The sequence below is a fragment of the Aulostomus chinensis genome, chromosome 1 (genome assembly GCF_037954235.1).
Source record: "Aulostomus chinensis isolate RoL2024-O1b breed Wild chromosome 1, RoL_Achi_v1.0, whole genome shotgun sequence".
Taxonomy (NCBI): Eukaryota; Metazoa; Chordata; class Actinopteri; order Syngnathiformes; family Aulostomidae; genus Aulostomus; species Aulostomus chinensis.
The window spans coordinates 67,128,899-67,141,998 of NC_141320.1; the positions used below are offsets into that span (position 1 = coordinate 67,128,899).

General features: G+C 52.5%; 2 protein-coding genes across 3 annotated transcripts in view; both read left to right on the forward strand.

The window, feature by feature from the left end:
• The first annotated feature begins 4,229 nt into the window (after window positions 1–4,229).
• On the forward strand, window positions 4,230–8,929 carry LOC147272850 (uncharacterized). The gene has a single exon (XM_086202546.1). It carries the CDS (start codon window positions 7,068–7,070, stop codon window positions 8,199–8,201), a length of 1,134 nt encoding a protein of 377 aa, XP_086058672.1. The 5' UTR covers window positions 4,230–7,067; the 3' UTR covers window positions 8,202–8,929.
• Window positions 8,930–9,108: 179 nt separating this feature from the next.
• Window positions 9,109–13,100, forward strand: part of LOC147272851 (major facilitator superfamily domain-containing protein 6-like) — a 17,468-nt gene continuing 13,476 nt past the window's right edge. The window contains exons 1-3 of one of the 2 annotated variants that reach the window (XM_086202539.1): window positions 9,109–9,210; window positions 9,381–9,661; window positions 10,612–12,091. In XM_086202539.1, coding sequence (XP_086058665.1) covers window positions 10,614–12,091 — 1,478 coding nt within the window. In that variant the 5' untranslated portion in view covers window positions 9,109–9,210; window positions 9,381–9,661; window positions 10,612–10,613. Of the gene's footprint in view, window positions 9,211–9,380; window positions 9,662–10,611; window positions 12,092–13,100 lie in introns of those variants that run through there. The other variant, XR_015112898.1, reaches the window with a different exon arrangement.

Genomic DNA, 13,100 nt, shown 5'->3' on the forward strand with positions numbered 1-13,100 from the left:
CACCTGGGTCAGGATGCTGCGGCGTCTCCTGCTGCCTGAGGACTGATGAAATATTCAGGGGCCAGCGATGAGCACTCAGGGAGGACGTGGACATCGTGCTGCTCCTGCCAGCCGAGAGCTGCTGACCTGCTTTCAGGATCACACTCCCGACGTGGAAGCAGACAGAGACCTCTCAGCTCTGAGCTGCTAAAATTAATTCACAGCTACCAGAGCTGCAAAGACGCTGGATCCACCTGCTGTCCTGCAGCAGGAGCAGCGTGCAGGTCAAGTCGTTTCAGGAGTGAACCCCCGTCTAATCAAGTGGAAACCCAAACTGGATTTCCTGCCGTTTGCAGATGGATTTTTTTTCTCCAAGTCGTCTATTTATTGGTCCGTATGCAGAGCTGCTGCAGGAAACCCTGATGTGTCTCCACGCACGCCGTCTCCACCCGCCGGCATGTCACAGTGCATTACGTCCAGGCGAGCAGACCCTCCTGCTCCGCCTCTGTCGCGCGTCCTCTACCGAGGCCAAACACGCTCGACGGTGGAAAAGCTTTGTGAGAGGCAACGATAAATAATGAACTTGAGCGTTATTTGTGTTCCTGCTTGACAGTAACATACAGAATGTTTACAGACCAGTCCAAATGTGGGCGGAGCTCACCACTGACGGAGGACAGGAACCAGACCCTGTCTTACGGCTGACGTGACCACGCCCTAAGCCTGGCTAACGTCCTTTCATAAATGACTGAAGGTCTGTGCAGCTGAGTGGCACAGAAGCGCCCAGACGGTGGAGGACGCCGTCATAAAGGTTTAAACAGAGCTAATGGCCGGCGTGAAGGCGCGGGAGGCTTTTAGGGCAGCAACGCTCCCGCCTCCCAGCGCTGCAACCCAGATCTGAGCTTTGACCTCCTGCAGGATCACACACACACACACACACACACACACCAGGCAAAGGTTAGTTAGTCAAAAGCTAAGAAACGTTCTTTCCCTCGTGTTTTGACTAAAGAAATAACCACAGCAAGTGAGGTCAAAGGTCACCTGGAGGGAAAAGACCTTATTTGTGACCAGTGACTGTGAATACGTCAACAAACCGACCGTAAGTGACCACCGCCGTGATTTTGTGTGACACAAAGTCATCTGTTTCCCTCTGTGAGACGCTTCACTGAGCACCTTCTCCCACACGCTTTGACCTTTGACCCCCCACACACACACACACACACACACACTCCCGCCAGTCGTGTGTGTTGTGGTGGCTGCTGCCCCGTCCTGCACGTCGAACCGCCACAACAGGTTGGATCAGCTCGCCGACGGCAGCAGATGAGGCGGGAGGAGAGGTCAGGAAGGTGGCTTCCATCTGAGAGGTTGCTTCTGCTGCTTTCTCTCTTCGTCCTTTTATTCTACCTCATCTGTTTTCTACTCTTCTTTTACATCAAAAGAAAATAAAAAGACCCCTTTTGATTTTCTTTTACATCAAAAGAAAATCAAAAGGTCTTTTTTTCATCATCGAAAATGTAAAATTTCACAATTCAGCCGTTTCGAATCGTTAGACTTCAGTTACTTCCTGTTTGAAGTCAGAACAATTAGATTTTTCTGATCAGTCATCAAAACGTGGCAGTCTGACAGGAACCTTCCTGCCGCCAGTCCTACCTGTAAGTGGTACGACCAGGTAAGGAGGCGCCCCGCACCTGCCAGCCAATCAGAAACCAGCAATTATCCTCGATGTGTCTTTGCCCAAACAACTGAAGCTTTATTTAAACCCTGCAGGAGAACAACAGGTGAACAGGCCGATAATCCTTTAATCCTTTTTGTGCTCATCTGACAGTTTTTCAAAGCTCTCCGTGTTTGTTGTCGCGGCGACGCTGAATAATTCAGAGTATTTTCGGCGCCCCGCTGCTGGTTCTCTCGTTTTCAAGGAAGCTGCTGACCTAAAAGCTCGAACGTCTCAAGGGGCGATCACACACTGAGCTGCCAAAAATACTACTGGTGTGTGTGTGTGTGTGTGTGTGTGTGTGTGTGTGTGTGTGCGTGCGTGCGTGCGTGCGCTGCATCCCTTAGAAACACAACCTTGACCTAGATAATAAAAGAACAACCAGCGGAGGGTTCAAGGAGAGGAGGAGGAGGACAGAGGATGAAGAACGAGGGAGGAGAAAAGAAGAGCTGAGGATGAGAAGGAGGCAGTTTCAGGCCTCCCTCCCTCCGGTCTGACCGACCCACACTGACGCGCTCAGACTGGGTGACAGGCAGGTTTTCCTCATGTTGTGGGGACACCAGACGAAGTTTTCATAAACGGATGAATGTTGTGTCAGGTTGTGCAGGCTGGAGTCGCCGTGGCGCCCTGAGGAGAGAGGGAGCCCAGACCTCATCACTGTGGTGGCGTGCTGGCAGCAGCGTCCCAGGCCTGCTGGTGAGGACCACAGGATGACGGCCGCCGCCGCCGCCTCCTGGGATTTGGCCGTAATCTGACTACAATAAACGGGTCAAAATAACGCAGAGGTACGGGATCAGGATGCGGCTCTCGACAAGGCAGGAAGTCACGTTTTGTCCGCACACGAGACGACAAGCAGCTACTTAGCAGCTTCTTCCCTCAGTGGCGTTTGGATCTGGTCGGCGGCAGGAACTCAGGTGTGCTGCTTGTGTCATTGGCGCCGCCCAGCAGCAGGTGCAGTCTTGCAGCCCTTGAAGTCGTAGTTGTACCAGCTGTTACTTTGGTGCAGGTGTGTTTCTAAACACGAAGGTGTAAGACAGCCGCTTGTAGAAAGGTGAGGTGGTTCGTGACATCATAGCCCTGTTTTTACAGCTCAGAGAAAAAAACTGGCGCTGCTTTGCAGGTCGTCAAGTCTGGACCTCCACTTTGATGGCGTTGATAAACTAAAATGTTGGCGTGGCGATGATGATGATGGTCGTGACAGCGGTGGTGATGGTTATTCTGAGGAATGGGCTCACACTTGTCTGGCAGTGTTTACAGTAACGAGGTGATTGACAGGTGTTCGCCGAGGAGACACTTGATTGATCCAGGGTGTCGGCGCCATCTCCAGATCTGCTGGTTGTGTTGTCCAAGGCTCCAGGAGCCGCGGTTCCCTCCGAGCTCCTGGCTGCCACCCGGCGCTGAGAAGCTGGTTTGTGTCCTGATAATCCAGTTAACCCTTCATTCCTGTTTGTACACACGACCCAGCGGCCGGCGCCGCTCCCAGCCGCTGACCTCCAGCAGAACAAGTTCGGCATATTCAACACACTTGAGGGACTCATTTTGATTCTCACTTCCAAACGGACTTCACCACCTATGAACCGTTTCCGTGCCGCTGATGAACCGCTCCTGTGTCGGCGCGCTGGTTAACAGGCGCGTGGAAATGAAGATGACCTCAGGAAGTCGATGTTCATTCAAGACGATCATCGTGCTTTCACAGATGTGAAGAGGTTCTGGGATGTTCTGAACATGGGAGAGTCCACGTCTTCACGCCACCGGCCGTTAGCAGAGGGGTCATTAAGTTTCCACGCGACCTCGACTGTCGCTCACATCTGAGGACCTGATTGGAGACTCGGCAGCCGCAATCTGTTCCAGCTGTGTGGCCCTGTGTTGATGCGACCCCTGCGACGCGCTTCCTGTCACCGTGTCAGAGCTGCCATGGCGGATCTGAGGAGGGGCGCTAACGGGACACCACGCAGTGCCGCCGCTGTCGTCTTCATTAACATCTCTGTCCATTACAAACACACTCTCACACACACACACACACTCACACACACTCACTCACACACACACATTCACACACTCACTCACACACACACACTCACTCACTCACACACACACACTCACTCACTCACACACACTCACTCACACACTCACTCACTCACACACACACACTCACTCACTCACACACACACACTCAATCACTCACACACACACACTCACACTCACTCACTCACACACACACACTCAAACTCTCTCACACTCACACTCACTCACACACACACACTCACTCACACACACTCACTCTCACACACACTCACACACACACTCAATCACTCACTCACACACTCACACACACACTCACTCACACACACACACACACAGACACTCACTCACACTCACTCACACACACACATTCACTCACACACACTCTCACACACACTCACTCACTCACACACACACACTCACACACACTCACACACACTCACACACACACACACTCACACACACACACACACTCACACACACTCACACACACACACACACTCACACACACTCACACACACTCACACACACACACACTCACACACACTCACACACACACTCACTCACACACACACACACACACACAGGTTCAATGCTCTCAAGGTTTTTCTCTTCTTGGGAGGTTCCAGACGGCCTGCATGCTGCAACTTTGTACTTTGTGCTCTTAGTCGTTCCTTCAGAGTCCAAACATGCAGGAAAACGTCCAGCGCATGAACTCTTCTTCCTCTCCTCTTCTTAAACAGGTCTGTTTCGCCCCCTGCTGGCCACCACCGCTCACTACCACGCAGGTCATCCTGATGACGTCACAGCCCAGTGAGGCTCGCCGCTCCAAACTGAGGCGTGAAACCCTTTTAGAAGAGTCGCGTTTGATTCGCAGACACAAATGAGTTTGGAACCCATTTTTAAGAACTGTGTGACAGTCGGGAGTGAAGCGCCTGAAAAAACATCTGACCTTTAACCTTCCGACTGATGAACCCGTGGGGAGAATGAAAGCTCGGCGTCAGAGCGCCGTCCAAGCAGTGAAAGTGAAACGCCAGGACACCCAGCTGTGACGTCCCGGCAGCACAACATGCACGTAATCCTCATCTGCAGGGATTAGCGTCTTGCTTCGGACTCCAGAAGCTTTCATGTGCTTCCCCGTCAGGCTCCTCTGGTTTACTGTAATCCTGCAGCTCTCCGTTAGCGGGCCGGGTAACGACTCAGCCGAGGTAATCAAACACAGCCGCCGCCGCCGCCCACCGGACACATCACCGCTCGCGCTCCTCCATCCGCGTCAGGACAAGGATATAAATCAGTGCACGTCAGCACCACCCAGATTAGCAACGTGGACACGATCTCGTGGTTAAAAATGACAAAAACAAAGACAAACCACTTGGAATGGAAAGACCTGATAGATTTCTATCAAATAGATGGGAGGTGTGTCAAAATAAAAGCTGTCTAAAATAATCCAGCAGAGAAACCCTTGTGATAACTGGTAGGTTGTCAGTGGGGGCGGGGCCTTCGTCGTCTGCAGTAGGAGAGTAACTGACTCGGGTCGCTGGCTGAACAGAACCAGGTCAAGTGGGGGAAACCGGATCCTGCCGACACCTGATAGCTGACAGAAAAGGCTTGGGGGGGCGGAGCAGGACCAGGGGCCTAAAACCTTGCTGACCTGTTCCTCCTCACCTCCCTCGTCTTCCTCACCACCCTCATCTTCCTCACCCTCCTCAACTCCCTCATCTTCCTCATCTTCCTCACCCTCCTCACCGCCATCATCTTCCTCACCCTCCTCACCTCCCTCATCTTCCTCACCCTCCTCACCTCCCTCATCTTCCTCACCTCCCTCATCTTCCTCATCTTCCTCACTCTCCTCCCCTCCCTCATCTTCCTCACCCTCCTCACCTCCCTCATCTTCCTCACCTCCCTCATCTTCCTCACCCTCCTCCCCTCCCTCATCTTCCTCACCCTCCTCCCCTCCCTCACCTCCCTCATCTTCCTCACCCTCCTGAAGGCTTGGCTGAGAACTTGCAGTTGAAACTGGGTGAAATTATTGAAGCGCTGAGTTTCCCCCATGACCTGTTGGTGTAATCATCCCCCTGGGAGACCCCCCCCCCAGGTGGGACTCCGGGGATCAAAGCTAGTTACAATCACAACATCCCGACCTTTGACCTCAACCTCTCCCAGCTTCAACCTTCTTCAGGAGCAACAACTACAGCGTCTCCTGTTGCTCTCATTTGTCTTCACTGAACTTCGCAGTGACGTTTCAGTGTTTCCACCTCTCCAGTGATGAAGAACCGTATTCATTACATCGTTACTCCCAGTTGTTTTATTCAGTGGAGGGTTTTTCTGAAGTCTTTTCCTGGATGAAGACGCTTCTACCAGAGAATGAAGCCCAGTCTGACCAGCGTCGCTGAGACAACAGCTTGTTGTTGTCCTGTAAACCAGGAAATAAATGAATCCATAAACAACAGCAGGAGATGAACGCCCGCATGCAATCAATCAAATCCGTCCAGACCTTCTAATTCCCGGCTCGGTGGCCCAGTTTGCCGTCAATCTCTTAAAGCTGCCCTCGCTCTCGCTCAGCCGCCATCCCCCTCCCACGGCGCCGTGAATAATTGACGAGCCCCCCCCCCCCCCCCCGTCTCTCTCCATCCTCTTTGTGGTTGTTAGGTTTTCCAGGCGACTCGCCTCCATCAGTCCAGTTTCCACCTGCTGCAGGCTGGATGTTGTCAGCAGGTGGACGGAGACGGACGAGCAGCAGCTGGTAAGACCAACGCCACCATGACACAGACAGATCCTCTCACCGTCCCTGCTCTTGGGGGGACAGTCTGGCAAGTTTAGACCAGTTGAGTTCGATCAGCGAGAGTTGAATAATCCAGGAACACGGCCGCAGGAGTGAGGATGGCGGTAAGGAGAGTCTGGAACGGTTCGGTTCGTGTAGCTGGGAAACGGCTGAGTTGAACTCGCCACCCGTGGATTTATAGACTGACGCCCTGTTTGTAGAGCGTTTAGTCACCAACCCACCTGAGCGTGGAGAGACGCCCGACCCTGATGCAGGAAACCTCTCCGGTCTTTATTCACTCTGAACTCACAGGTGGAGTTTCTTCTGTGGTCACGCTGTTTTGACTTCCAGTGCTGCAGTGGGACCAGACAGTCTGTCCTCAAGTACACGGAAGTACTACTCAGAGCGACAAGTAGAACTACGAGTGTTCAAAAATACCTTCAGTTGACAACGAACCAGCTCAGGAGTATCAGTTACTTTTCAATTATTGATGTTTTCTATTATTGTTGGTCAGGAGCGACATTCCTCTGATAAATGAGCATCAAGCCAGGAAAGGGGACACTTTCTTAGTCCTGACAGCAGCAGAGGGAAAGTCTGATGAAACGCCGACGGACGGTGAGACCAGTAATGTTGGTGTCCGCTTGTTGCAGCCAGCTCAGGACCATGAAGGGGGTCCTGCTCCTGGTCCTCCTGGCGTCGGAGGCGTCCACCAGGTCTCACAGCAGCTGGTGTGAGCTGGGCTGCGACTGTCGGGGCGATCTGAAGTTCACCATCTGCTCGCGAGCGTTCTTCACCCAGCTGCCCGGTAGAGTCCCGCCCACCACCGAGCTCCTGGATCTGTCCGACAACCACATCACCGTCATCCCTCAGCGCTCCTTCGCCAAGAACCGGAAGCTGCGAGTGCTGCTGCTGCAGAACAACAACATCAGCGTGGTGGAGGACGGCAGCTTCTCACAGCTGGAGTTCCTGCAGAAGCTGGACCTGAGCTGGAACCAGATCTCCACCCTGAGTGAGGGCTTCTCTGCCGGCCTGGGCTTCCTGCGGGAGCTGCAGCTCGCCAACAACCGGCTGACCAGCCTGGACAGCCGCAGCTTCCTCCACCTGGACGGCCTGCAGAGATTAAACCTGAGCAGCAACGCCATCCACACCATCCAGATGAGGTCCTTCGCCTCCATGAGCACCTTGCGGCAGCTGCACCTGGAGGGCAACCAGCTGACATCTCTACGCAGCGGCATCTTCTCCATGCTGCGCTCACTGGAGGTGCTCAACCTGGCCGGCAACCGCATCAGCCAGACCGAGGCCAGTGTGTTCAAGCCGCTCGCCAGCATGACGCTGCTCAACCTGGCCAACAACCAGTTGACGAGCGTCTACTTCAAGACCTTCCTGAGCATCCACACCTACAGCACCCACATCCTGCTGGAGGGGAACCCCTGGAACTGCGACTGTGACCTACAGAGAGTTTTCCGGAAGCTGCGCAGCATCCAGAGGCTCTTCCTGGACGACTACTACAACCTGACCTGCCGGGAGCCGCCCGTGCTGCACAACTACCGGCTGATGGAGGTGGACGCGGAGCTGTGCATTGCCGAGACTGTCACCGTGCTCATCATCACCGTCACCGTGGTGATAACCGTGCTGGCAGCCATGTTGATGGGGGAAAGGAAGAGGAAGAAGAAAAAGAGGGGGAAGCACTGGACCCAGCAAGGGGACCTCTCCGATGAGTCGGACTATTGATCCGCTCTCGCCGACTTCTGTCTGCTCGCTCTCTGTGTGACCGCCATCAAGCGATGATGTGATGCAGCGTTTCTCCTTGTTGCTGAAATCCCTCATGAACATCTGCACGCCCCACGGAGGTTTTGGATCCTGCGGTTCATTTGGTTCCTCATCTGCTTCACGTCAGAAGCCTGGAAAGCTTTTAATCACATATCAAACAAGGACTGAAACATCTGCTCCCCATTTTCATTTTCTAGTAATCCAGCATGTTTGTGGGCTTTTGTGTGTCTCAGCCCATGTAGAACATTTATAGAAAGATGTGTATTTTCTCTATCAAGTCTGTCGAGTGTGACGGGGGAGTTTTATGTGCAGTTGTTGGAGCTGCTCATTTTCATCTCACCAAATTCCTAAATTGTTTCGTTTGAGAGAACTTTTTACTCACACGCTGCAGTTTTACTCACCACTTGAAGAGAAGTCTGTGTCGCCCCCTGCTGGTCAAATGTTACATTGCAGTGGGAAGCATTTATGGTATTTCTTTTACAGACAGTTGAGGTTTCTCAACTTTTCGAGGAGCTTCCATTCCCTTATTGAAATCGTCTTGTTAATGTCTGGCGAACTTTGGCGTCTGCTGATGCTTGATGTCTCCATAGAAACCATCTGACTAAAGAGATGCCATGAACGAATGAGAGATCTCACGTTTGTACAGAAATAATGTTCCACACAGCTTCCTGCTTTTTGCTTCTTGATTGTATTGAAGTCGATATTTTACATCTTTTAGAAAATGTGATTTCTACCACAGCCTGACAGACCTGGATTTCTATTTTCTAGACATTTTTTTAAAAGGATGTATTTGCTCCAGGATGTGATTTCAAGTTAGTGTTCTTGTCCTGATGTTTTCTGGGAATTGTGTTTTCATGGTGATTAAAGGGAGTTTCCCCTTTAATTGACGCGCTGGAGACGTTCAGGCGGAGCCGCCTTTCAAGCTGGCCGGATTTAAGCAGGACCGGGTACCGGATGTAGATGAAGCAAGGTAAAATCAACAAGAAAGGAATGAAAACAGACAAATTAAAGAAAATAGGAGCATCAAGTGGAATCTGGTTCGTGGTATACCTCAATTACTGATAAATAACATGTCTTCACATGTCTAGATTGTTCAGGCTCATGTACGCGCACCCTATATTGTCTTATTTTGAAATTCAGGATCGGAAGTTGTATTGCTCAACATGGCGGACTTGATGCTGATGCCGGAGAAAGGACAGGTGGGAGCTCCGGTTAGACGAGCTGCTGTTGTTCTCAGTACAAAGAGAACGAAGCCGGATGGAAACGTGAAATTAAAACACGAAGAAGTTCCCGTGAATTTCAACATTATTCGCCCAATAAAGACAATAATTATGACGCGGCTTAGGTGAGAAATGACCGACAAAGGAGAGAGAAACTGCACAGTCACAGTTTATTGTTAATGGGAGCGGTGACCTGAGCAGGTAAGAAATGAACAAATGTGTGTTTCATTGAAGTTGGTGTCCTTGTTGATATTGAGCTTCACTCTTCTGGGGTTCATCTCAGGTCCCAGCAGGCGAGCGTACAGCCGCTCAAGAGTTCGTTTCCTGCCCGAGACGCGGATGTTTCCGCCGCTTTTAAATTAGCATTTCTTTCGAAGCTAACGTCGGCCTGTTTTTCTTTAAAACGCGTCGAGTTGGTTTTGTTTCACGCCTAAAATTATTGGCTTTGTTCAAAATATGAAATACTTCCGCATGAGACCTAGAGTGACAGGCAGCCGGGATCCAAACGGAGGTCTTGGGTACCCTGAAGGACCTTCGGTGCTCTGCTCGGGGTCCACAGCTAGCAGGGCTTCCTGTCCATGATGACATCATGTCCACATCTTCCTTTCCAAAACACATAAATGTGTAGTCAGTATGTCAGTGCGGTATGGAAGTACTTCTCAGGTTAGATTTCTCCCTCTTTGATTTCCTGAAGGAGTTTCCAGACTTGGGGGGGCTTGAAGAGGCACACACAGCTCTGGTGTCCAAGTAGGTGACTTTGCACACCAGCAAGCCTTGGTGATGTTTCAGGGGTCCCCAGAGCAACGGGGGCCAGCGGAGGTGGGGTGAGGGATCCTTGAGGTCAGGGACCAGATGCATCCAGAGGCTGTGATTCATTTTAGTGTACAGGTTCTTGAGATGGGTTGGATGTTGTTTAGAAGAGTCCAGGTACAAATGTGGAAACTGCAGGTGATGTTGAGGACTGGATACCTTGATGCAGCCGACTGGAGAGGCTCCAGGTCCCTTGAGTGAGCGAAACACCTGCTGGTTCAAATGTCACAGGTCCAAAGGTCTGCATGGTTGCTGTCAAATGATGTTCAACCTGATTGGTTGAGACTGATCGCAGGGTTATGAACGCCGGCGCTGTTTCAGCCTTATTTTCTCATCTTTAGAAATGGCAGCGGACGACAAGGTTGCCATCCTGACAGATGACGAGGAGGACCAGAAGAGCAAGTATGTGCAGGCCGCGTCCTTCAACGCCGCGTCGTTGGAGCAGGCGCCACACGTGCTTCCCTCTGAGCCTCCACCCGAGCAGCCGCCGGCCTCGCCGCCCACTGCCATGGACTGCTGCGAGAAGATGTGCCTCCGCATCAACAGCAAGCTCCTCATCTCCAAAGTCTTCTACTTCTTCTTCTACGCCGCCTATGGCTCGCTGCACCCCCTGCTGGCTGTCTACTACAAGCAGCTGGGCATGTCGGCCAGCCGCAGCGGTCTGCTCGTCGGCATTCGCTACTTCATTGAGTTCTGCAGCGCCCCTTTCTGGGGTGTGGTAGCAGACCGCTTCAAGAAAGGGAAGATGGTGCTGCTGTTCTCTGTCTTCTGCTGGTTGGTGTTCAACTGCGGCATCGGTTTGGTAAAACCAGCAGACCTGAAATGTGTAGAGAAGGGCGGCGCCGCCACGTCGGCGCCACCGCCCTGGGTGACGACTCCGCCTCAAGACAATATCACGCTGCTGAACAACTCCACCAACCACACCCGGAGTAGACGCAGCTTATCTGAGCTGCTTGTAACCCTGGACTCCCACCTCAGCCCGCGGCACAGAGACAAGGGGAGCACAATACCACCCCTCCCTGTGCTGGCCAATGCCACCGTGCTGACGCCAAACACCACCCACTCCATCACCACATCCACCACCTCCCCTGCTCCAACCAAAGCCAAGGAGTACCAGATCATCTACAACGGGGACCAGGTGCAGACCATCTTCCTGCTCATCCTGCTGCTCATCATCGTTGGCGAGTTCTTCAGCGCGCCCGCCGTCACCATGGTGGACACCGTCACCCTGCAGTACCTGGGCAAAGCCCGCGACCGCTACGGCCTTCAGAGGATGTGGGGCTCCCTGGGCTGGGGTCTGGCCATGCTGCTGGTGGGCATCTGGATCGACCACACGCACATCTCCGTCATGATCGATGGCGTGGGCTGCATCCTGCCTGACTTCCGCTTCCGAAACTACCAGATCGCCTTCATTGTCTTTGGTGTGCTGATGGGCGTGGCGTTTGTTGTTGCTACTCAGTTCTACTTTGAAAAAGGTGGTGCTCCCCAAACCGAGCCCCCCGAGGGATTGGGGGAGGAGTCCGGCGGTCCAGGGGCCCTACCTGAGTCCAACCAGACACCCATCAGCCCCGACGCCTCCCAGGTGTTCCACTACAGCGACCTGCTGAGGCTGCTGTGCAGCGTGCGCTACAGCTCGGTGCTGTTCGTGGCCTGGTTCATGGGCTTCGGCTACGGCTTCGTCTTCAGCTTCCTCTACTGGCACCTGGAGGACCTGGACGGGACGTACACGCTGTTTGGGATCTGCTCCGTCCTGAGCCACGTCTCGGAGCTCGCCGCCTACTTCACCAGCCACAAGTTCATCGAGCTGGTCGGACACATCAGGTGAGAGCAGAAGTGAGAAACACCTCCAGATTTAGTTTCACCTGAGCAGCAGAGCCAGAGTCTCCCAGGTGAGAGGCCAAGACACCAGAGAGCAGGTGGGGTTTTCTGTTCAGCGGTGGAATTCGTTGCCGTTTGAGTGTTAACTGGTAACAAGAGCTCAGGCTGGGTTTCCTGCTGCCTGGTGATGAAGCGGTCACAGAGCTCAGCGTCCTCGTCTCTGTGAAACAATGATGTCATTGATGCTGCGGCTCTCGGCCCGCCGGACTCAGGGCCGAGCCTCGCGGGCGGCAGGGACATTTGAGAGCCTGGTGTTAGATTTCAAGCTGCACCCAAAATACACAACGTCTCGTCTGTCGATACTGAAACGCCTCCTGAGTCAACAGGAAGTCAAGCTGAAGAGAAACTACAAGTTTCTAGCAGCTCGACCACGAGCTGAGCCGCTGCGACCACGTCACACGGGTTTAGGTCTCACCTCAGTGCCTGGCTGGAATAAACCAGTTTAAATAATTTCCTCCCAGAGACAGTTAATAGAAGAATAATCAACCTGAATCATGTAAATATTTATTTTGATAGGGAACATTGTTTGAAATATTTCAATTTTTGTCTGAAAGATCAGAAATAAGTTTCATGTTTTTCTTGCGTGACCGAAACATTAAAAAAGCCACCGAGATTCAGAGGAAGAAAATGGCTTGAAGAAAAGTTTACAAAGGTTCAAAGAGATTTAAAAACAGCCTGCATGTCAGTCTTGGAAGAAGTCAGGCATGAAATTCTGTGTCCAGGAAGTCCAGCTCAGGCTCAGTGTCACCGCCTTCCAGTCACAGAACGGGTCTTGACTGACGGAGCCGGCGTCAGGAGGAAGCAGTTGCTGGATTGGTTCATTCACTGCCAACTTGAGTGAATGGGGGTTTTCGTTGGGGGCGGCTCGTTGCTGCACTGTTGCGAGGTTTGCGAGTGTGTATCCTGACTCTTGTAGGATAGAAAGAGTTAACCTCAGAAACACTGACATTTC